The sequence below is a fragment of the Budorcas taxicolor genome, chromosome 13 (genome assembly GCF_023091745.1).
Source record: "Budorcas taxicolor isolate Tak-1 chromosome 13, Takin1.1, whole genome shotgun sequence".
NCBI classification, from domain to species: Eukaryota; Metazoa; Chordata; class Mammalia; order Artiodactyla; family Bovidae; genus Budorcas; species Budorcas taxicolor.
The window spans coordinates 77,163,700-77,185,560 of NC_068922.1; the positions used below are offsets into that span (position 1 = coordinate 77,163,700).

Genomic DNA, 21,861 nt, shown 5'->3' on the forward strand with positions numbered 1-21,861 from the left:
ATGGACAGTGGTGACGGCTGCACAGCACCGAGAATGTATTTAAGGCAACTCTTTGTGCACAACCACGTCTGTTGACAGCTGTTTATTTGAAAAGTTCAGAGACTTTTACAATACATGAGCTATTTTTAAAAAAATACATGAGCTATTTACATACTCTCATGATAAATAACTGTGTCAATGAGAATGTTTTCCTCGGGTGCAACCAGAACCAAACCTGGAAATAAACCAGGTGCTGCTGACACAAGACTTATACCCCAATTTTCCTTTTTCTTTTGTTCATTCAGTTCAGTTCAGTCGCTCAGTCGTGTCTGACTCTTTGCGACCCCATGAATCACAGCACGCCAGACCTCCCGGTTCATCATCAACTCCCGGAGTTCACTCAGACTCACGTCCATTGAGTCAGTGATGCCATCCAGCCATCTCATCCTCTGTTGTCCCCTTCTCCTGCCCCCAATCCCTCCCAGCATCAGAGTCTTTTCCAATGAGTCAACTCTTCACATGAGGTGGCCAAAGTATTGGAGTTTCTGCTTTAGCATCAGTCCTTCCAAAGAAATCCCAGGGCTGATCTTCAGAATGGACTGGCTGGATTTCCTTGCAGTCCAAGGGACTCTCAAGAGTCTTCTCCAACACCACAGTTCAAAAGCATCAATTCTTCGGCGCTCAGCTTTCTTCACAGTCCAACTCTCACATCCATACATGACCACTGGAAAAACCATAGCCTTGACTAAACAGACTTTTGTTGGCAAACTAATGTCTCTGCTTCTCAACATGCTGTCTAGGTTGGTCATAACTTTTCTTCCAAGGAGTAAGCAGCTTTTAATTTCATGGCTGCAGTCACCATCTGCAGTGATTTTGGAGCCCCCCCAAAAATAAAGTCTGACACTGTTTCTACTGTTTCCTCATCTATTTCCCATGAAGTGATGGGACCGGATGCCATGATCTTCGTTTTTTGAATGTTGAGCATTAAGCCAACTGTTTAACTCTCCACTTTCACTTTCATCAAGAGGCTTTTTAGTTCCTCTTCACTTTCTGCCATAAGGGTGGTGTCATCTGCATATCTGAGGTTACTGATATTTCTCCCAGCAATCTTGATTCCAGCTTGTGCTTCTTCCAGCCCAACATTTCTCATGATGTACTCTGCATATAAGTTAAATAAGCAGGGTGACAATATATACCCTTGACATACTTCTTTTCCTATTTGGGACCAGTCTGTTGTTCCATGTCCAGTTCTAACTGTTGCTTCCTGACCTGCATACAGGTTTCTCAAGAGGCAGGTCAGGTGGTCTGGTATTCCCATCTCTTGAAGAATTTTCCACAGTTTATTGTGATCCACACAGTCAAAGGCTTTGGTATAGTCAATAAAGCAGAAATAGATGTTTTTCTGGAACTCTCTTGCTTTTTCCATGATCCAGCGGATGTTGGCAATTTGATCTCTGATTCTTCTGCCTTTTCTAAAACCAGCTTGAACATCTGGAAGTTCATAGTTTACGTATTGCTGAAGCCTGGCTTCGAGAATTTTGAGTTTGTTCATTGTACCAGTTCAATTCCTTTTAATTTTTACTTTTAGTTATGACCTGTTTCATACAGCAAAGTACAAATAACAATGTAACCCATAACTCTACTGGATTTAACAAATGCAACACTAAACACCACTGACATTATTTTTTTCCTTTGATAAGGAAAACAATGAAGTCCTTCTCACACTCCTTCCCACAGGAAAGTTAACCACTACTCTAAAATGGGACCGGATCTTTCCCAGCCATGTGGGTTTTTTGTTGTTGTTAACGGACAAAAACAATATATAGGGTAATTTGGTGTTGTGAAAATTCACATAAATCATTCTCACTGACTGCCTTTATAAATACTCTAAAATTCAAACTGACAAGTTCTACTAATGAACTTACTTTTTTATTTAGCATATTGAGGTTCCACCTAAGTCTATAGGGAACTACCTAAGTCTACTACTGAATTCTAAACTCTCAGCCAGTGTTTCTCAAGCATAGCAGCATCAGAATTACTTGGGAGCTGTACAAATACAGATGCCAGGGCCCCGCTCCATATACGTGAACTCAAATTTCTGCAGGTAGGGCCTGGATATCTGTTTTATATATATATATATACTATATATATATATACTATATATATATATATATATATATAGTATATATATATATTTTTTAAAGTCCTCTAGTGACCAGAGTTGAGACTCACAACTCGAAGCTACTGCTTCAAACAGAACTGCACATTGGACAAAGCAGCCAGTAAAATAAAAATGCAAAAGAGAAAACAAAGATATACGTGTATCTGGAAGAGAGATTATATTGCTCTTTTACATAAATAATTTTAATATTATCTGGATTGGACAAAATGTTGCAATGGGGGAAGCAGCAAATGACTCAAAAAAAATCCACAAATACCATTCCCAGTGAAATGAAGAAACTGTAGCAGGCCCTTAGCCTTACCTTCAGGAAGTGGGAATTACTGTTAACGTCAATCCCATAGTGTATGGCTCAGCAATAAAATCTAGGCAACATTAAGAAAAAAAAAAAAAAATTCTGAACCATGCTTAACCCTGAACATGCCAGGAAAAGACAATCATCACCATTTACCATCTGGCTCCAAAGGACCCTCTAGATTTTTCTATATTTAAATAAAGTCATTTTACAAATAACATACAGAATAAAAGGACAACAAAAAAATCATTCCATTATAGATTTTAATAAGAAATTTAAAATAACAAACTTTTCATTCCAGGTTTGTAGTCAGGAATGAAGGCAAATAAACCCAAAACAGGCAAAGACACTAAACACAAATAACAGCTTACCAGCTGCCACGCCTGAACTTAAGAGCACAGCCCACAGTAACAACGCCAGACTTCAAACCCACTCCCGTGGGTTCCAGCCTATCATGATTCTGATTCTTCTTGAAGTCATATTGTCAAAACATATTACTTTTGAAAATGACTCATGACTGCTGAAGGGAGAACAGCCATCTCCTTTGCTCTATAACTACAAACTGCTTCCATTTCCAGGTTTATAAACCCCAAGCGAAGGATCAGCCCAATGATCTTTTTGTCACTGTATCTTCAATCTCCTTCCAACACACACACCTCCTGCTGCATGATCCAGTTATTTTGTGGATGTTAAGTGGCAAGAAAATTCTGGTGGCTAAATCATATGCAAGAAGTCTGTCATACAAATATTTTTAGGAAGTCAAAACAGGATGGTTCAGTTCTTATAAAATACTGTGTGGTAAAAGTCCCTCCTGTTGAATGACTGACCAGGAGAGAATGCACATCTCTTTTTCATACACCACAGAAACACAGTCCCCTTGCGGACTCTTGAGTCTGGGCAAACTTATCTAAGGTATCAGCTGAAGCCTCCCAGTCCAAGTCACATCCACACTCAATCTCCCTGTCCCCATGAGAGTCCAGAGTGCTGCTGTCTGTCTCTCTGCATTCATCTTCCGATTGGTCTAACAAGGAAAATGTCTTCCCCCATCAGTTTTCTTTTGTTTGCCAGCAGGGATGGAAAAATTCTGAATTCTCACCTGGGTTCAACAAAAGCTAAAAGCAGAGTAAACAGACGGGTGTCTCCAGTCTTCTTTTGTATTTTCTTGAAAAATAATCGGATGCATTAGGCAATGCAATAAGCACATTAAAGATGAGGCAACAGTGACGGTTAGTTCACGCCTGTGTCATCCACTGAGGGATTTCATCATTCTTCCACTTCTTCATTATTTTAGTCTTGTTTATTACAGATTTGGGAATATATGATAGTGCTGAAATAGTATGTAGGATGACAAGCAGCAAAATGTTTCAAAACACAAGAAAATTAACAGTCCATAATGTTAAGACTTATAAAAGGGTCCAAAGGACCCTCATGATTGTAGGACAAATTATCATTCTACTTTCAAAACTAAGTATATTTTTACCTTGTTCTTTTAAACCTCTAGAAAAAGAATAAAAGTCATGTAGTATCAATTCTTACAGAAGTAGAAAAAAGCTCAAAAATAAAAATTGGGTTCAATGGACCCCGCGCGTATAGTGAAGTATAGATAGTAAAATGAAGAGTAAGGTCTCCAATTTTAGTTTAGTCCTACTTAAACACATCCCTGGCTCAAGTGAAGATAAGAACTCAAGAACAGGAAGAGCTGCATTTATTTATTTTTACAGAAGTAGTATTTAAAAACTGGGTTTCCCTGGTAGCTCAGTTGGTAAAGAATCTGCCTGCAATGCAGGAGACCCCAGTTTGATTCCTGGGTCAGGAAGTTCCTCTGGAGAAGGGATAGGCTACCCACTCCAGTATTCTTGGGCTTCCCTGGTGGCTCAGACAGTAAAGAATCCGCCTGCAACACAGGAGACCTGGGTTGGGGAGATCCCCTGGAGGAGGGCTTGCCACCCACTCTAGTATTCTTGCCTGGAGAATTCCATGAACAGAGGAGCCTGGTGGGCGACAGTCCATGGGGTCGCAAAGAGTCAGACACAGCTGAGTGACTAAGTACAGCACAGCACAGTATTTAAAAAAAGAAAACTTCAAACAGTACAATTTTAAGAAGTGTGCCTTCTAACACTATTACCAAGAGAAAACTAATTTTAAAGTTTGATATAACCTTCAAGATAGAACCTATGCACATCCAAATGGACACACACACACACCATCCCACCCCACCCCACCCCCAACCTGGCGCCTTCATTTACTTAACTCAAACAATAGCACTACACTGGCAGTAGCAGCTCTCCATCATGCTTCCCCGCCCATTCAACGGATTATAAGCCTTCTTTCAGGTCCACGTAAACAGATCTACCACACTCTGGTAGTCCTGGGATAAATGTATTCATTTATTATATTTAGCCATTTCCCTAAGACTGGCCATATGAGGCTAGCTCCTGTTTTTCCCTATCCCATAGACACTGTAGCTATGTCGATCTTACTCCTAACACCTCAACATTGAGTAAGTCATCTTTCATTAGTACAAGCCACAGAAGAGAAAAGAAAAGAAAGGAACAGAATAGATAGAACAGAAAGAACTGGTTTCCCAACTCAGGACCTTTGCACAAGCTGCTCCCTCTGCTGGGAATGTACTATTCCTGTTCTCTTATTCATCTTCATCCTGAGCTTAAATGACTTGCCCCTCAGGGCACCATCAGTACTCCAACCTAAACAAGACACTCTATGCTCTCATGATGCGTGCTACTTTCATCCAAGCATTCGCTGCACTTTTTGATGACATTCCATTCAACCAAGCTCCACACGGGGAGGGGCACTGCGCTGTTTACCTGCAGGGCTGGCAGAGCTCAGGGCCTGTTGTCAAGGGGTCAGACTACACCTGTCTTACAGATGGAAACTGCTGGCTTTATTGGCTATGCTCTAGAGAAGATGAACTGATTCACCACACAATCACAAGTGCTAAAATTATCAAGAACAAAACAGACAATTTATTTACAATGAGAACTTCCAATGCAGGCAGGCTGTGGGTAAACAGGCTCCTCAGGCCCTGTTAGCAGAGGCCTAAAGAGGTACCATCTTCCTGGTGGGGAACCTGGCCATATACACTACCAGGCAATTCCACGTTGAGGACTACGGCTCACAAAAATAACCACAGACATACACAAAGATTTCATGACAACAATGTCCTTCACTATCTATTTTGTAACAGGAAAAATTGCAAACAACCCAAAAATCAAGCTTCTGTTGTTGAAAAACTAAACTGGTATGCTCACACAGTGGAGCACTCTGCAGCCGTTGAAGGTGGCTTAGAGGCATGCTGAATTTGAGTCCTCCATGGAATTTTAAGTAAATAGCATCAACACATCATAATAAGCACTTCAGTGGGGGTGGAAAGAGCGGTTATCATACAATATTTTCCCATTTTTGTGAAATAGATAGATGGGTGTGCTTACTTACATATGCCGATATCCACAAAAATGTTTACAGTGACTACCTTCAAGTGGGAAATTTATTTTTTCTTTTTTTGAAGTTAAAAATTGTTATAGTTCACATGCATTCCTTGTTAAGAACAAAAAATTAAAGCTATCTTTTAAAACCGTCTTTCTTCCCCTGCTGCCCACTCTCCAGAGGGCCTGGTAGACCAGCGACAGCTCAGTCAGGTGGAAAGCCAAGTGTGTTTCCCTTACAACTTCAAAGAAAATGTCATTTCTGAAGCACTGTTTGGGCCAGTCTTTGCACCATTTCTTAAGGGAACTGTCTCTACTTCAAATCACACAGAACTAGAAAAGGGGCAAAGAGGAGGAAACAAGGGGACAAATGATGCCCATGACTCCCAACCAAGCTGCTTACAGAAGTCAGATGAGCCGAGGAAAGGGTGTCCGCAGCTCTAGCCTCTGCCCTCAGGCCTGAGGCAACCGACTGCTCCAGTGGGCAATGGGCCACTCTAGGCTCTGACAGGCACCTTCCCTTTGTAGCGATACAGTGCATTCAAACTTCCAAGGAGGATTCAAAGGCCGAAAACTGCCTGGGAAGCACTGACAATATTTAGGACCTGTGATTCCCAAACCCTGACTGTTTCAGTTACTCTAAGAGCTCACTGAAAAGAAAAACAAAATAAGAACATAAAAAGTCAGACTTTCCTGGCAGTTTAGTGGTTAAGACTCTGTGCTCCCAATGCAGGCAGCATGGGTTCAATTCCTGGTTAGGGAACTAAGATCCCAAACGCACGAGGCATGGCCAGGGGAAAAAAAAAAAAAAGCCAGATTCATGGCTCTTAGCCTACTGCATTAGAATCTAGAATCGTGTGGGTTAGGCCAAGGAATTTTTTTTTTTTTTTTAAGTTCTCAAGTGATTCCGAAGCAGATGGGCCACATACCAGTGTTCAGTAATCATTTAACAGCTGCTCGCTGGAAGGAACCAAGAAATACCTACTCCATCTGATTCCAATTAGATTAGCACCAAAGTCAGCTCAACAAATGCAATGCCTCCAAAAATGACTCAGATTTCACTACCTTCAGTACTTTAACAAATTTCACCACTAAGGACCTCATCCTTTCACTTCAGTAAATCCTCCTAAGTTATAGTCCATTTCTTTCTATTTGGTCCTCAGTGAACTCTGGAAATAGAACATCTCTGTTAAAATGTGTGATTGCACTCAAGCTGAAAATGCACCAAAACAAAAGGAAAACAAAACCTTCCCATGCAACTAGCCATGAAGCCACAGAGTGCTGCCCTGAGCCAGGTCACCCTAGGGGACAGGTGGACACAACAGACCTCTGCAAGCACCCTGCGAAAGGTCCCCCAGCTTCATACCTATCATCACCCATTTGGCCCAACGTTCTGTGCAAGATCTTCTGATTGTTTGAGAACTTGTTTCTTGAGCAAGAAAAGTCAAATGCTTCCAAGGGATATGTTCAGGAGGCATTTCACGCTGTGATAAACAGAACCATGAAATCACAACGTTTTCTACTCAGTGGGCTCTCCTGGACCTTTGGTGATCCAACTGCTTTACCAGAGCCAGCCACTAATGCTTTGGCCACGCAATAGCATGGAGTCATTTTAGTGATGACTTATCACTTTCTATTTAGTCACAACATCCTATACCTATCATGATCATTTTAAAACACAGCCCCCAGGGGAGTCCCTGCCCAGGGCCTAGTCTCACTGCCCAGGGCCTAGGCTGGATCCCTGGTTGGGGAACAATCCCACAAGCTGCACGCTGTAACCAAAAATAAAAAAAATAAGTCCCCAATTCTTTGATACTCCTCTCATCCACAGGTGGGGTTCTCAACATTGTGAACGTACCAACGGTCACTGACCTGTATACTTACAAAAGTTAAAACTATGAAATTATGTGAATTTTATCTCAAAACAAAATTAAATCAATAAATAAAAGTGAGCTCCTGTAGCCCCTTCTTGAGTCTGGGCTCCCCGCCTGTTTGACCTACAGGATACGGCAGAAGTGGTGCTGGGCTGAATTCTAGGCCAGGGCCCTGAGACACTGGTGGCAGCTTCCAACTCCTGTCTCCCAGAATGTGCCCTCCTGGGACTGAGCCACCATACCGTGAGGGTGTATAGAGAGTCTCTGCTCAGGCCACAGAGGAGGGGAACCAAGGTTGCAGGACCAACGCCCCCTCCTTGATCGCAGACGACACACAGCCAACCAGCGAGAGCACCGCCTTGGAAGAGACCCTCCAGCACCGCGGCGCCGCACCGGTGGCGGCAGAGATGAGGTCTCCATGCCATGCTCTCCCTGGACCGCAGGCTTGAGAGCAGGATAAAGGCCTGGAGGTATTTAAGCCATGAAGTCTTGGGACAGTTCGTTAAGCACAAATGGTTAACAGGCATTTCAAGATAATAAAGAAAACATCTGGTCAAAATGGCTTCAGAAAATCCCCTAACCTGGTACCATAAAACACAGATTATGACAAGAATAATGTTCAGCATCGAAGAGTTCATCGCATGCTCTTCACCACTCAGGTGAGTCACAATCCTTCTAACATGTTCAGAACCACGCCACTGAGTGCACAAGAAGGCACCTGACTTTCCTGCTAAAATTTCCCAGGTGGGTGGAGGGGCAAGAAAGGCAAGAAACCCTCAGGGTACCAGAGCTTGTATGCTATCTAACAACAAACATTAAGCACAGCTCTCATGCATCCTCTTAGAAAAACCAACCTGAAGAGATGTCTTCCTTCCACCCTCCCGCTCCACCCCAAGCTCCAGGGGCCCCGGCTCAGCCTTCGCCTCACCTCCAGCCTCTCGGGGGGGGGCTCGCTCTGCAGGATCCTCAGGGCTTTCGCAGCAGCATCGTGTTTTGCAGCCTGTCTCGTCTTTCCTTTCCCATTAAATTGCTGTCCTCCCACAGAAAGTTCAACTTGATAAACTAAAGGTGGGACTGGAAATGGGTAAAAGTACCTAAAAATAGAAGGGGATGAGGAAAATTAGTCTCAGATAAGTCACCATACCATCTCTGACAAATTCCAGGTATTTCCTTCATCACAGGTCCTAATTATAGCAGTGTTTGCTCGCCAATAATGAGTCCTCATCAGCACATCCAGAGATTTCATGTGTTTATGCTCGATTAGAATTGCCACACAGTATGAGCAAACACTGTTTACATTTCACAAAATAAACTGGCTTACAAATTACATGGGTTCAATGTATAAAGCTAACCCATACTTAAAAAATCTAAAATGGATTAGACTTTGGTTAAGAAAGAAAATTTAACTTGCTCTACTTTCTCATACCTGGAATGCACACTTTCATGTCTCCAGAAAAGAATGGGACTTTTTTAACCAGTCTTTTAGTCTTTATTTTGTCTGATATAAATATAGCTATTTCTTCTTTCTTTCAGTTTCCATTTGTATGGAATAAAGTTTGTGTGCTCCTGAAACTGCAGAGTCTCTTATAGACTGCATATAGCTGGGTCTTTTGTTTCTTTAAATTCAGTTGTCCACTCTCGTGTCTTTCAATTAGACGACTGGATCCATTTATATTTAAACTAATTGACTGGACCCACATTTCTAGAAATCCCAACAGCCTAGAGCCTGGCAGAGGCTGGTTTCTATTTTTAAAATGGCTTTGGCCTCCACCTGACTACCACCCCAAAGTAGGGCAGGGAAATGAAGACCTCCAGTTTGATCATCAATCTCTCCACTAGTGTCTTAAGACCTCAAGCAGAAGGTTTTAAATGCATGGCACTTTCAGATTTCAACTAATATTGCTCTGCACCTGTATACCAAGGCTATTTACAAAGCACATAAGTAAGTTCAAAAGTCAGAAAGTACTCAGTAAACGATAATCAATAAATCTGAGGGCTGAGAATTGTGGTGTCGCAAGAATCATGTTCAAATATGACTCAGTTGCACAAAGCAGTTACATGGGTGGTCTTTAACCAGATTGTTTGGGGCTCGAGCTGTACTGCTTGTGAGGAATGTGCCCAAGACCTTTCCAATGACAGGAGTTCGAAGAGCATCAAAATGCAGTTCCAGTGACACCAGGACAATTCAGACTGGCAGAGGCCTTTGGCAGGCCAAAGAGGACCAGACCATTATGCATTCTACAATCTATACACCTTACTATTCTACATGAAAGAGCAACTATACTTTCACCTGGATTTAAAACAAAACAGACACATACCTTGGGGGATAAGCACCTCCTCTCATGTTGTAGGTATAGGTGGACTGCACCCGAGAGTAAGGGTCAACAGGCTTATACATCGGTTTCTTCCCAAGTTTCATGCACAGCGCATTTAGCTCTACAGTAGGGGTTATGCTTTCTGCAACACAGAATCAAAACAAAGAACTTTTCTTCCTGAAATGAGAATGACACTCACTAAAATCAAAAAGAATAGCATGCTTTCTACTAATGGACTCATGATGCATTTCATGAACGGCTCTAAGTACTTCACTGCTAGGCATCAGGTCAGGAAATCCAAGAATCTGCTGTGATTTGTAGGTATTAGTACACAATCAACAGCACAAAATATACGGTAACGGCTACTGAGGAGCAGCAATGTAACACAAGATGTTAGCAGTGAGAATCAGTTGTCAGAAATAGGTTCCAATACACATCAAATTTCATGATTAAAAGATCCCACAGGACTGTCCAAATCATTTCATTGTTTGGCAATACTCTACCAATATAACTCTGGTTGTACTGACTGACTGGCTTACACTTAGAAGGACATCCATACACATTATTTCATAGGACAATGCATTTATTCAGTACTATCTGGAGGCAAAGCACTGTGCTGAGCTTGAGAAACACAATTCTTGTCCCGGAGGAGTCCAGAGAACACAAGACACACTTCAAGAACTCTGATACAACACTGCGTGTGCTGTAAGGAGGTGCAGAATCGCCGAGAAGACTGTGAATTCTATCTGGAGAAATCAGATGGGACCCACAAAATACTTAGATGTTTTCTTTCTTAATATTTATAATGGGATTTGATTTGTGGTAATACTTGTTAGAAAAAATGAGTTCTGTTTCCATATACAACAGGAACAGGTATATCTTAGGTTACCTCAAAATTATCAATTTTAGAAAATACTCATCATTCATCCTTCTCTTTTTCCCCCTCTAAGTTCATCCAATTCATAAACCTTTAAAAATCATTTAAAAAGAAAACCAACCTGGAAAGATTGGACCTGGAAAGATTAGCATCAGTGCACAATCACATTTACAATCAACAGCTTCATATCAAACACAGAACAACACTAGCAATGGCAAAGTTCAATTGAAATGCACACAAAAACCCACTTGAAAATGCTTCTTTAGGATGTAGGTAGAGGAAAATAAAAATGCCTTGATTCTGTACCATAACTGGTTTCACTAATCTAGTGCATAAATCAAACTTATAAGAATACCTTTTAGTCTGCAAGTCAAGAGGGTCACATGAATAATTAGGCTCTTTTTTTTTCTTTCTTAGCTAATATATGAACTATATTTTTTACACAATTCAAATAGTTGTGTTTTAAGTAAGAGCAGCTCTGACCCATAAAATTTATCTGCAGTAGAGTATAAATGTGAAGCAAAGATCCAGAGAAAGCGAAAGGAAGAGAAAGGCATGGCCAAGGCCTTCCCAGATCGTTCCTGCATGCGAAGGGCCCGGGTGACTTCATACACTTGAGAGGTGACTCTCCTTAGACAGCCACTACTACCTACAGCTGCCAGGTCGGTGGTCCCCAAGCTTTCACAGGACACTCCTCTTTAACAGTATTCTCCCCAACTGGGACCCTTGCCTGAAGAGATATCTATTAATCTGAATTTAAGAAATAAATATCTATTTTCTCATTTTTGTTAACAATCAAGAGACGTAAAACTGACAATCGGGGTTACAATCAACAGGTTATAATCAATATTACCACACAAAGTTGAAGTGATTTTAAATAAAACCCACATTCTCACAATCTATACAACCCTTATCAAAAGAAAAAAAAAATTCCTTTCATTAAGCTTTTCTGAAAGTCTCCGAAATTGTTTGGTGACATGCCCCACCTCCCGTGACCACCTCTCCAGATCATCAGGCATCGAGGGGCTGTAGATTGGGAGCCACTGCTTTAGAGTAAGGCTAAGATTCTGAAAAGATAAGCATTTGCCACTGATAGTGCAGACTCTGTGCTCTCAAAATCAACAAGTCAGTTAAGAAAGAATTCATGTACATACTAAACGGATACCTCTAGACACACTTTTGAAAGGAACCTGTCTTGGCCCACGCATAATACCTGGATTTCTTCCTTCGCTACGGAAAGGGCGGACTATAGGTTTAGGAAATTTTGTTCCTTCCAAAGCTTTGGCAGCAGCTGTGTGTTGGGCTTTTTTAATACTAGTTCCTTCAGCTTCCCAGTGCTGATCTCCAAGTGTTAGCTGTACTGTAAACACCTACAAATGAAAATTGTGAGCTCTCAATTCAGGAAACCTGATGTTGACTAAAATATGTCACTTGGACCTTGAACATAATTTACAGTCATGGTTTAAAAGGCCTGGTCATTATCTCTGTAATTTATCCCTTCATCCCCCTTTTCACTGTTTCTAGAAACATGAAAAGATACATACATCGTCGACTTGTACTGCATAGCACTCCATGAAAAAACATCTTTTGAAAAAAAAAAAAAGAAAAAACATCTTTTGAAAGATGGGTGTAAGTACAGAAATTAAAAACTGTTCTCTTATATGTTAAAATATTAAATGCTAATTATCTGGAAGCCATCCAAATAAAAACTGTCTTCCCATTTCTTCTCATGGAAGAAGTTTAGCAAGCTCAATTTAGACACATAATAGTACCTCATACAAATGAAGACAGCATTTGTTGTAATTTGTTCCCTGATTCTTGTCTGAAAATACAACCTCATTAGGCCAAAACCTCAAATGAATTTGGGAATGTCATTATTACAATGCTACCTTTTACTTTCCTAAGACTGTACTATTCAGACACTGCCCCCCCTTTCAGAAGATGAGATTCACTGCAAGCAAAGATCTAACAACATTCTGAACTCAACTCTAAGGAGGCATTCAAAAGAGCTAATTTTGCCCTTAACAAGTGCGGACAATGACAAGCCTCTTTTTTCCTTTTTAAGTATAAAGGGAACTTGTGTGCACGCTCTATTCGTAAAGTTAGGTTATGTTAATCCCATCAGAATTGGACAAACAATTCATCCAAAAAACACTAGGACCCACCACAGCGCAGTGATTCTTTAACACTTGTGTACATCTGAAGAATAACCCAGGAAGCCTGGTGAAATACACGTGCCCGGAGTTTTGACTGAAAAGAACAGCATGAGGGGAGGCCTGAGCCTGTGTATTTTTAATAAGCTCCCAAAGTCATTCTGATGCACTTCAATGGTTGAGATTCACTACTTTGGAGTTTTTATTCTTCTGATTTTCTTTATCACGGAATCTATCACTTTATTTCACTTACAAATAATTCACAAGAGAAACGGTGATTTGAGTATGTCCAGGTCATTTAAATTTGGTGCCTCAAGGGATGGGGCCAACTTGCCTCTAGAGCTGATTTTTCTTGTAGGTCTTAACTTCAGGATTCCCTCAGTGCACAACTTCCACTAAAGGGCGAAAAATTAAAGAATCCTTCACCCCCCCTTGAAATATTAGGGGTCTCCTGTATTTATGCTGCAGTTCATAAAGTTACTCATTAAAGCACTGATAGCATGAATGCAAAACCCTGGCTAGCACAAGAAGTCAGACAGCAGAAGCAGCCTGCAACGCTGTGCAACCCCTCAGTCATTTCTGTGATCCTTTCATGAAAAGACATCGAAGGGGGAAAACGCTATAAGACAGAAGAGAGTTAATTTCACGGTCAGTCTTGCCTTTCTCCACGACTGTCCCGATGGCGCTGCTGCCACGCTGCTGCCTTCCGTGCGGAGGGGCAGTGGTGAGGTTACATCTCGGTTCAGAGAGAATTAAAAGTACACCAGACCTCTGACTTTTTAAATAGTCTAATAATCATCTAGGAGGGAATAAATTTTTCTCTTTGAACAACTTGTAGGCAAAAAAAAAAAAGCAGCTACAGACTGAACACACAGCCAAATTACCTAAAAGGTACCAAAGTTCAAGTGAGACAGTACATATTTCCAAGAATACCAAAAACAGTTAATAAAGGGAATCCCAAAGTTAAGATCTGCAAAAAAAAATCCTGTAGAAGAAACAGAACAGTTACCAGAGAATTGGCTAATTGCCTTCTAAAAGTAAAGAAATATTTCAAATATAATTATGCTTTAGAATAATATTAAAACTACCTTCATGAGAGTGGGAAATTCCTGTTTTTCTTAAATGTATAATTGCTTAATTTGTAATAGCTACCATTTCTCAAGCATTTACTACGTGCCAGACACTGCACTCCACACTTTGACATATATTCTCACCATAGACCTATTTGGTAAGTACTATTATCTCCATTTTACAGATGAGGAAACGGAGTTTCAAAAAAAGTAGTAACCTACACAAGGTCACCAAGTTAGTAAGAAGCTAAGATTCAAACCCAGATCTGCCTGACTCCAAAGCAACTAACCAAAATGCACTCCCCTATGGGGCCTGTCCGTGATTGTGGTCAATGCTACTTTTAGTCCAAGAAAAAAGAGAAACTTGGTATCATTCAAGGTTTGAGGTTTGCATGTCAGGAAAACTGAGGCACAAAGAGACAAACAACTCTTCCTTATAAAACTGTATTATCTTACTTCAAGGCTAGAATCAGAAATAGGCCTAATTCTTTATCTCTCATACTGTAGTTGCAAAAGATAAAGCCAGATACACAAACATTTAGGGTCCAAGCACATTAGCACAGATATCAAGCAAGCTTAAAACTCTGAACTCCTGAAAAACAAATAGTAAAAATTCAAATTACAGTCAGTCTTTCATCCTCTAAGATGAGAGTGACAAGCGTACCTAAAATCAGACATAATTCCATGTACTCACAGGGAGATTAATTTCTACCTCTCACATTCAAATCCTGTATCTGATTCTGAACAAGAAGCAACACTGACTTCCCATTCACCACCTCTCCCTGCCCTGCCCAGACCTAAGGTACCTATGCACGTGCAAACGAAAAGGAAAGGAGCCAGACGGAGGCTGCAGCCAGGAGGCCCAGAGCCCAGAAAACTCACAGGAATCACAGGTGCTTGGGACTTGTCTTGATTCAGAATCCTAAACAACCACATGCTAACTGAAGTTTTAAAAGCCAAATATCCCCCAGAGAAGCATCTCTTTCGTTTGACCCACTCTGCAAGGATGGAAAAAAGAAGTGACTCGCCCAAAATCTGTACTTCTGCATCTCTTTAAAACAACCTCAGCAGTTTCAAATGTGTTTTGAATCACCGCACCACTTGCAACTGTATGAAAAGAAAGAAAACATTCCTAGTGGGTTATAAATGCACAAGCAGTATGGACAATATTTACCTTACAGTGAGCTGGACCTTGCTCACGCAAAAGCTTATACTCAGGCTGAATCTTGTTGAAACGGGCTAACTCATTCACAAGACACATTGGGGTTTTCTCTTTAGGGTGTGCCATGTTAGGAGGAACTGAAAAATAATGTGAGAGCGTTGACGTCAACTAGCAGTGTTAGAGACGGCGGCTCTCCAGGGCTATGAAGAGAGGGAAAACAAATGCCACGTCTAATGATTTAGAGCAACAGCGATGCAAAACTGCAAACCACACTGAGGGCACATATCTGAAGACACAGCTGGGATCTTTTCTGAACCAGTTGAAGTCAGGTTACCTAGGAAGGGGTGTGTCTTCAAAAGAGAGAGAATAGAAGTCAGAGGAATAACCAAACCATGGCAAGCACGCAAGATTTGAAATCGGATGAAGGACTGCTATTACAACCAAGGGAATAACAAGGAGGTCTTTTGAGCAGAGACACATACACACATTAGTTACTACAACAGTTGTCAGCTGTACCCTGTTCATTATTTCACAAAACGCAATACGCCAATACCATTTCTCAAACGACGACTGTCTTTTTCCAAATAGCTAACTTCTCCTTCCTGGGGTATCTTCTCATCTTATCTCCAAAGGCTGCCATCCTCAGACTTTACCTATCTTTAATAATTATGTAAGTAAAATAAAATGGTCTTGGAGGACAGGAGTTTTATAAAGTCAACAAAATGTGGATATAAGAACACATTAGAAGAGAAAGCAATTAAATCCCAGAGGACTGAACTAGTCCGTGCCATTTCCTATTAAGATGGTATTCAAATGGCAAATATGGGGAACACTGAACCTCTAGGGGACTATGACAAGTCAAGAACGCCATCTGGTGAGCTGGTCCAAGGAAGTCTAGAGGTAGCAGCATGATAAGAGTCTGCGCAGCTGAGAGTGGGACAAGCTAAAACTCTAAGAAGAGAGATACAAAGTAAAGGAAACGAGAGGACAGAGGAGGAAATGCAAGGGAGATGTCAGGCACTAAGGGCTGAGAAGCATTTATTACAAGGTGACTCCAGGACAGAGACACCTATGCTGACACCCCCTTTAACTGGCTTTGCAACATGGGATGAGATCGGGAGAACTGGGGAGCAGAATATTGCTTTTAAGGGTTATTTCCCCAGGGATTGCAAGTCTTTTCTAATCCATGGATATTTTTCATTCTTGTTTTCCTAATATTCAAATTTGAGGGCTTCCTTTTTAAACATCTCTGCTGCTTGGTTCAATTTCTCATTGGCCCTCACTGTGATTTCTCAACTACCTCTGGATGGCAACTTAAACTTACTTAGTCAAAATAAAAATTAGCAAATGCCAACACATTCTTTTGCGTCCCAAAATCTGGCTGTCCCCTTGCTTGGGATAAATCTTACAGACCTCCAAAAAGGGTACTTACACCTACAAATCAGTCCTGGGAAATCATTTTAACAGCAGAATTTTCCCATATAACAATGAATATCCAAAGTGGTATTTTTTTTCTGCCAGCTACCAGTTTATAACAGAGTAGGCTTTATAGTTTGGTTTCTAATTTTCTTCCTTACACTTTGAAATACTCTGTAAAAGGTCTCTTTCAAGCCAGTATATCATCAAGTGTGTTTCATATCTGGTATAAATAAAGAAGTGTGGGCGGTATACTTCCTCCTGCTTCTTGAAGGTAAATGTGCAAGAGCTCCCTGTATCTGCAATCTACTTATCAGGTCAGAAAACAGGCTAAGAAAACATTTGAAACAGAAGACACTTGGATCATACGCTTACCTGCAGCTGCACTGGTGGATGTAATAGATGCAGAGGGTAAAGCAGAGTTTTGAATAGGTCTACCTGCATTTTCAGAGGGCAGAGAGCTAGCAGTAGAAGGAATACTCATCAAAGGCTGTGAGAGAAGAGACTGGTTCTTGTTCAGTATTTGGCTCCCTGAGAGAGCAGCAGATGGGTTCTGAACTTGCACTTGAACTTGAGACATGGTCACTTTCAACAAAAGTGAACAACTGCAGGTAAACAGCTTTCAGTGCAGGTTAATTCAGTGCTATGAAGTCTAAAGTTCTACCTGAAAGTTGTAAGGGAAAGAAAATAAAAAGATAAATTATAGAAGAGATATGTAATTGCCAATATTCAGTCAAAAACTGGTGTCACCTACTCAAGTATGAAAACAGCCCGTTTAGTCTGTAACTGTGATGTACAGTAAGATTCACTAGCTTTATGAATTTCTCAGTGTTTTTTTTTCCCCACAGTGTTTTAAAATACTTACAATACCCACATACCCTGCATGTTCATTTTACAAAAAGAATCAGCAAGGTATAATAATACTTATTGTTGAATATTAAGAATTATAAACTATAGCCTACATTAAAAAATCAAATTAAAAACATGAAGAGGTTTTCCACTGAATATGGGATATGGTAAAGGTTTCTGGGCTCAAAATGATAAGAAACTGAAAGTAAACTGGGTCTGTAACACCATTACTGGTGAATGTAAACACTGCTTCCGTTTTTTGGCCATGTGCTCAGAATGGCGCCTTTGGAGCTCTCCTTTAAGTTGACTGAAGAAAGAGAAGAATTCCTCACTTTTGCCATTTCTTTTTCCTAATGATGACAAAAGACCTCTTTGTTCTCCTGTAAGGTTTGTTTGAGATAGTCTCCTTTATTTACAGATTCCCAACAAGAATTGTTGCACCCACAACCATGGTCATGGATCCTCAGAATAGCAAAGAACATTCTATAATATGTTTATTATTAAAAGCAAAAGTGGAGAAGATGCAGAAGAGAGGAACAGATTTCAGGCTGACGATTTTACTAGTGTGGCTTGTGGGGGGAGCAGAGAAGATTTTTACTGTATCTTGTAAGTTCCAAAGGTATTAATTCTAAATACATTTAAATTTATTCACCAGTCAAAAATAAGGACAGTTCTGCTCATTTTCATGGCCATCATTCAAAAAGCTGAAAATGTTTAAGCAAATCAAAACTACTCAAAAATAACCATTAAGCAACAAAGAACAGAAAAAGCCAAGCAAGGCAGAAACCATCAAACTAACAAATTAGAAGTTCTACTATAAAGTAATTTTTGTTACTTTCGTTTTTTAAGTCTCAAAATGATTTTTAATTAAAGCCAAACTTCTACAAACAGATGAATGACCAGATAAGTTACTTGAAGTCTTGGAACATCCTCCCTTGTGGAGAGCAAAGTGAAAAAGTGAAGCTGCTCGTCATGTCTGACTCTTTATGACCCCATGGACTGTAGCCTGCCAGGCTCCTGTGCGTGGGATTTTCCAGGCAAGAATACTGGAGCGGGTTGCCGTTTCCTTCTCCAGGAGATCTTCCTGACCCAGGGATCAAATCCTCATCTCCCACTCTGCAGGCAGACTCTTTACCATCGAAGCCACCAGGGAAGCCCTTTGCAGAGAGCAAAAAGGACTACAAAACTCACAACAAGGCAAAAATCAGAAACAAAAGCACCTTGGCTAAACTATGACTTTGGTTAGTAACAGGTATAAATATTACCTTACACGACAAAATTCTCCAACATTACAGTTGTTCCCCGTCTACTTTTGAAATCAGAACAAAATAACAGAGGAGATCCACTGAAGATCTGGGTAGTGGTCTTAGTAGACAAGTTGCCAGTGTCAAGCAACAAGTCCAAAACCTTTTAGAAGGCAGCTATGACCTTTCATTGTTCAATCAGCTGCCAAAATATAAATATTTCTCTTTCAATCTTCCCCTCCTGCTCTTACTCATTCTCTCCCTCTCTCTCAACTCTGTCCTGAGGGCATTTTTCTACCCTCCCCTGCAAAAAAAAAAAAACCACTGAGAGTTGTACTCACAACTTCACAACACCAACCAGAGATCACAGGTCCAAACACAAGCCAAAAGCACAGTGCTTGCTCCAGAGTCTATCTGCATCCCAGAAAGTGAAAGTGAAGTCGCTCAGTCATGTCCGACTCTTTGTGATCCCGTGGACTGCAGCCCACCAGGCTCCTTCGTCCATGGGATTCTCCAGGCAAGAATAATGGAGTGGGGTGCCATTTCCTTCTCCAGGGGATCTTCCCGACCCAGGGAAGCAACCCAACTCTGCTCTGGGTGGCTCTTGAGAGTCTGAGACTGAATGAACTAAATTTAGAAAGGGTGGGGCCCAAAGGGATCTTTGTTGGCTAGCTTCTCTAAGGCAGGCCCACTGCCAGCATTTCCAGTGACAGGCATAAATTCATAGGTTTGCTAGAAGTTGAGATAAGAAACAAACAGGATACTAATTAAGACCGCCCCAAAAATGCTAACCTCAGGTACACCTGGAGGAGTTATATCTTTCAAACAACTGATTGAAATAAGTAGTTCAAAACTGCAGATGGAAAATATTTTAAAACCCAATAAGGCTCTATATTTTAAAATTTTTTAGTTTGTAATATGACCAATAAAAATACAGCGCAGTACTCATTTTAAGTCATTTACTAATTTAACTTTTCTATGTGTCTTTAAGCCTGAAAATATAATCTAAAGAAGTAGTTTTAAAGAGGTAATTTTGCTCCCCAAGGACACCTGACAATATCTGGAGACATCATTTGGCCATCGCATCTGGAAAATGGGAGAACCTACTGGTATCCAGTGGGTAGAGGAGCAAGGGTGCTATTTCTAGCATATATACGTGCATTCACAGAATAAAATCTTACTAATGTATGAAGGAGCTTATATTCTCAGAGAGGAAAAGAAAACCCCCTTTTCATCTCAAAAGGCTCTGAAATACTGATGCTAATATTTTACCCAAACAGATGCTCTTCCCCTAAGAAAAGTCAGGCAGCTATAAATAAAGCTTTTCACTACTGCCATTTATATAGTTCATGGAAGCATTCAGGGGAAATCACATAATTTCAGAGATATTATTTCTGCATAAATTAAGAACCTTTTGCTCAACACTACACCATCCTGAGATTAAATCCTTAAATGAAAACTTACACTTTCCTTTACACTTGTCTTTAAGCATTGTTTTCCATCAAATAAATCACGGACTTAAAAGAGATTTTAAATGCTTTATTAGAGTCTTCTTACAAAAGAACAGAATTTCACACACAGGAAAATTAGGTTGAAAAGTTTAAAACACAAAGACTCCAGTTTTCCCTGAGGCTGGAAACACTCCTGACTGTGAAGCCTGTGGGGTGCTGTTTCCTTGCCTCCTGCCTCCAGCACAGATGAGAGCCGGTCATCTCCTGATTTTTTCCCCTAATTGAGGAGCTTGAGGTACCAACTCAAGAAACCATTTTCATCCTATTCTCAAATCCTAAATTTATGGAATGCAAACAAAGGACTACAACATTGTGAGTGGTGAGATGACAGGAGTTATGGGTGCCTCTTTTTAAAAATTCCTAATTCCAGGTCCCCCCAGATCCTAACTTGGGCCTGGCGACATAAAAATCTCATAAAAAACAGTCTCACCTGGCAATTTCCACTTTACAAGTGTCAAGTACTTTTTAATGGGTTGCAGTAAGGGGAATATGGGCACATTATAAAAGCATTTTGAAAAATTGTACATGATGTCCTAAAAAGTGATCAGGCACAAAATGCACATCCCTAACTCAGCAATGAATCTACCAAAACTGGGCCATACTGAGTGCACAGCCTGAGTGACTCAATACACAAAAAGGCAGATCCTTCTATAAACAGTTTACAGAACCACCTACAGTACTGCTTAGTACTAATCCCTTTCAACTAACAGACTGCTAAATTGCTGCAGTATGAAACACCTACTTCAGCAATTATGGGAAAACATCATTTCTATTACTAATATCCATTTTTCAACAGGATTAACACGTAACATAAAGTGTCCATACTTTTGTGCAATCAACACATCATTCCCCTTTGTAGTAAGTGATGTTTCCAAACAAGATGTGTTTTTTAAAGAAAGGAAGGAAGGAAAGAAAAAGAAAAGAAAAAAGTCATCCCAATTCTGGACAAGCTTTTAAGAGCCAAAACACTGCAACTAAGTATTTCCCCTTCTTGCCTTTATTATTAGGTTGGTGCAAACGTAACTGCAATTTTGCCCTGTTGAACTCTGCCATTTGATACCGGAAATACATCCTTAAATGTGGTTATGTTGTATTAATATATCATTTTAATGCACATTTCTCACTTTTTTTTTTGCTAACGACATTATTTGCTATTTATTTTATATTTAGACTATGGAAATGATGTTAAACAAATAACAAATTCGAGTAAGTTTTTAATTCAAGTTCAAAATGAGTTGTAAAGCAGTGGAGACAACTCACAACATCAACAACGCATTTGGCCCAGGAATTGCTAATGAACGTACAATGCAGTGATAGTTCAAGAAGTTTTGCAAGGAGATAAGAGCCTTGAAGATGAGTGTAGTGGATGGCCATCAGAAGTTGACAATGACCAACTGAGAGCAATCATCAAAGCTGATCCTCTTATAACTACACAAGAGGTTGCAAAGAACTCAACATCTACCATCTACAGCCATTGAGCATTTGAAACAAATT

General features: G+C 40.4%; 1 protein-coding gene across 3 annotated transcripts in view; it reads right to left on the reverse strand.

Annotated features, from left to right (window-relative positions):
* The window catches only part of STAU1 (staufen double-stranded RNA binding protein 1), a 61,837-nt gene that overhangs the window by 23,999 nt on the left and 15,977 nt on the right, over positions 1–21,861 (reverse strand). The window contains exons 3-7 of one of the 3 annotated variants that reach the window (XM_052650555.1): positions 17,139–17,427; positions 15,360–15,484; positions 12,176–12,332; positions 10,089–10,227; positions 8,699–8,864 (exon numbers count right to left, since the gene is read on the reverse strand). In XM_052650555.1, coding sequence (XP_052506515.1) covers positions 8,699–8,864; positions 10,089–10,227; positions 12,176–12,332; positions 15,360–15,484; positions 17,139–17,343 — 792 coding nt within the window. In that variant the 5' untranslated portion in view covers positions 17,344–17,427. Of the gene's footprint in view, positions 1–8,698; positions 8,865–10,088; positions 10,228–12,175; positions 12,333–15,359; positions 15,485–17,138; positions 17,428–21,861 lie in introns of those variants that run through there. The other 2 variants (XM_052650556.1, XM_052650557.1) reach the window with 2 other exon arrangements.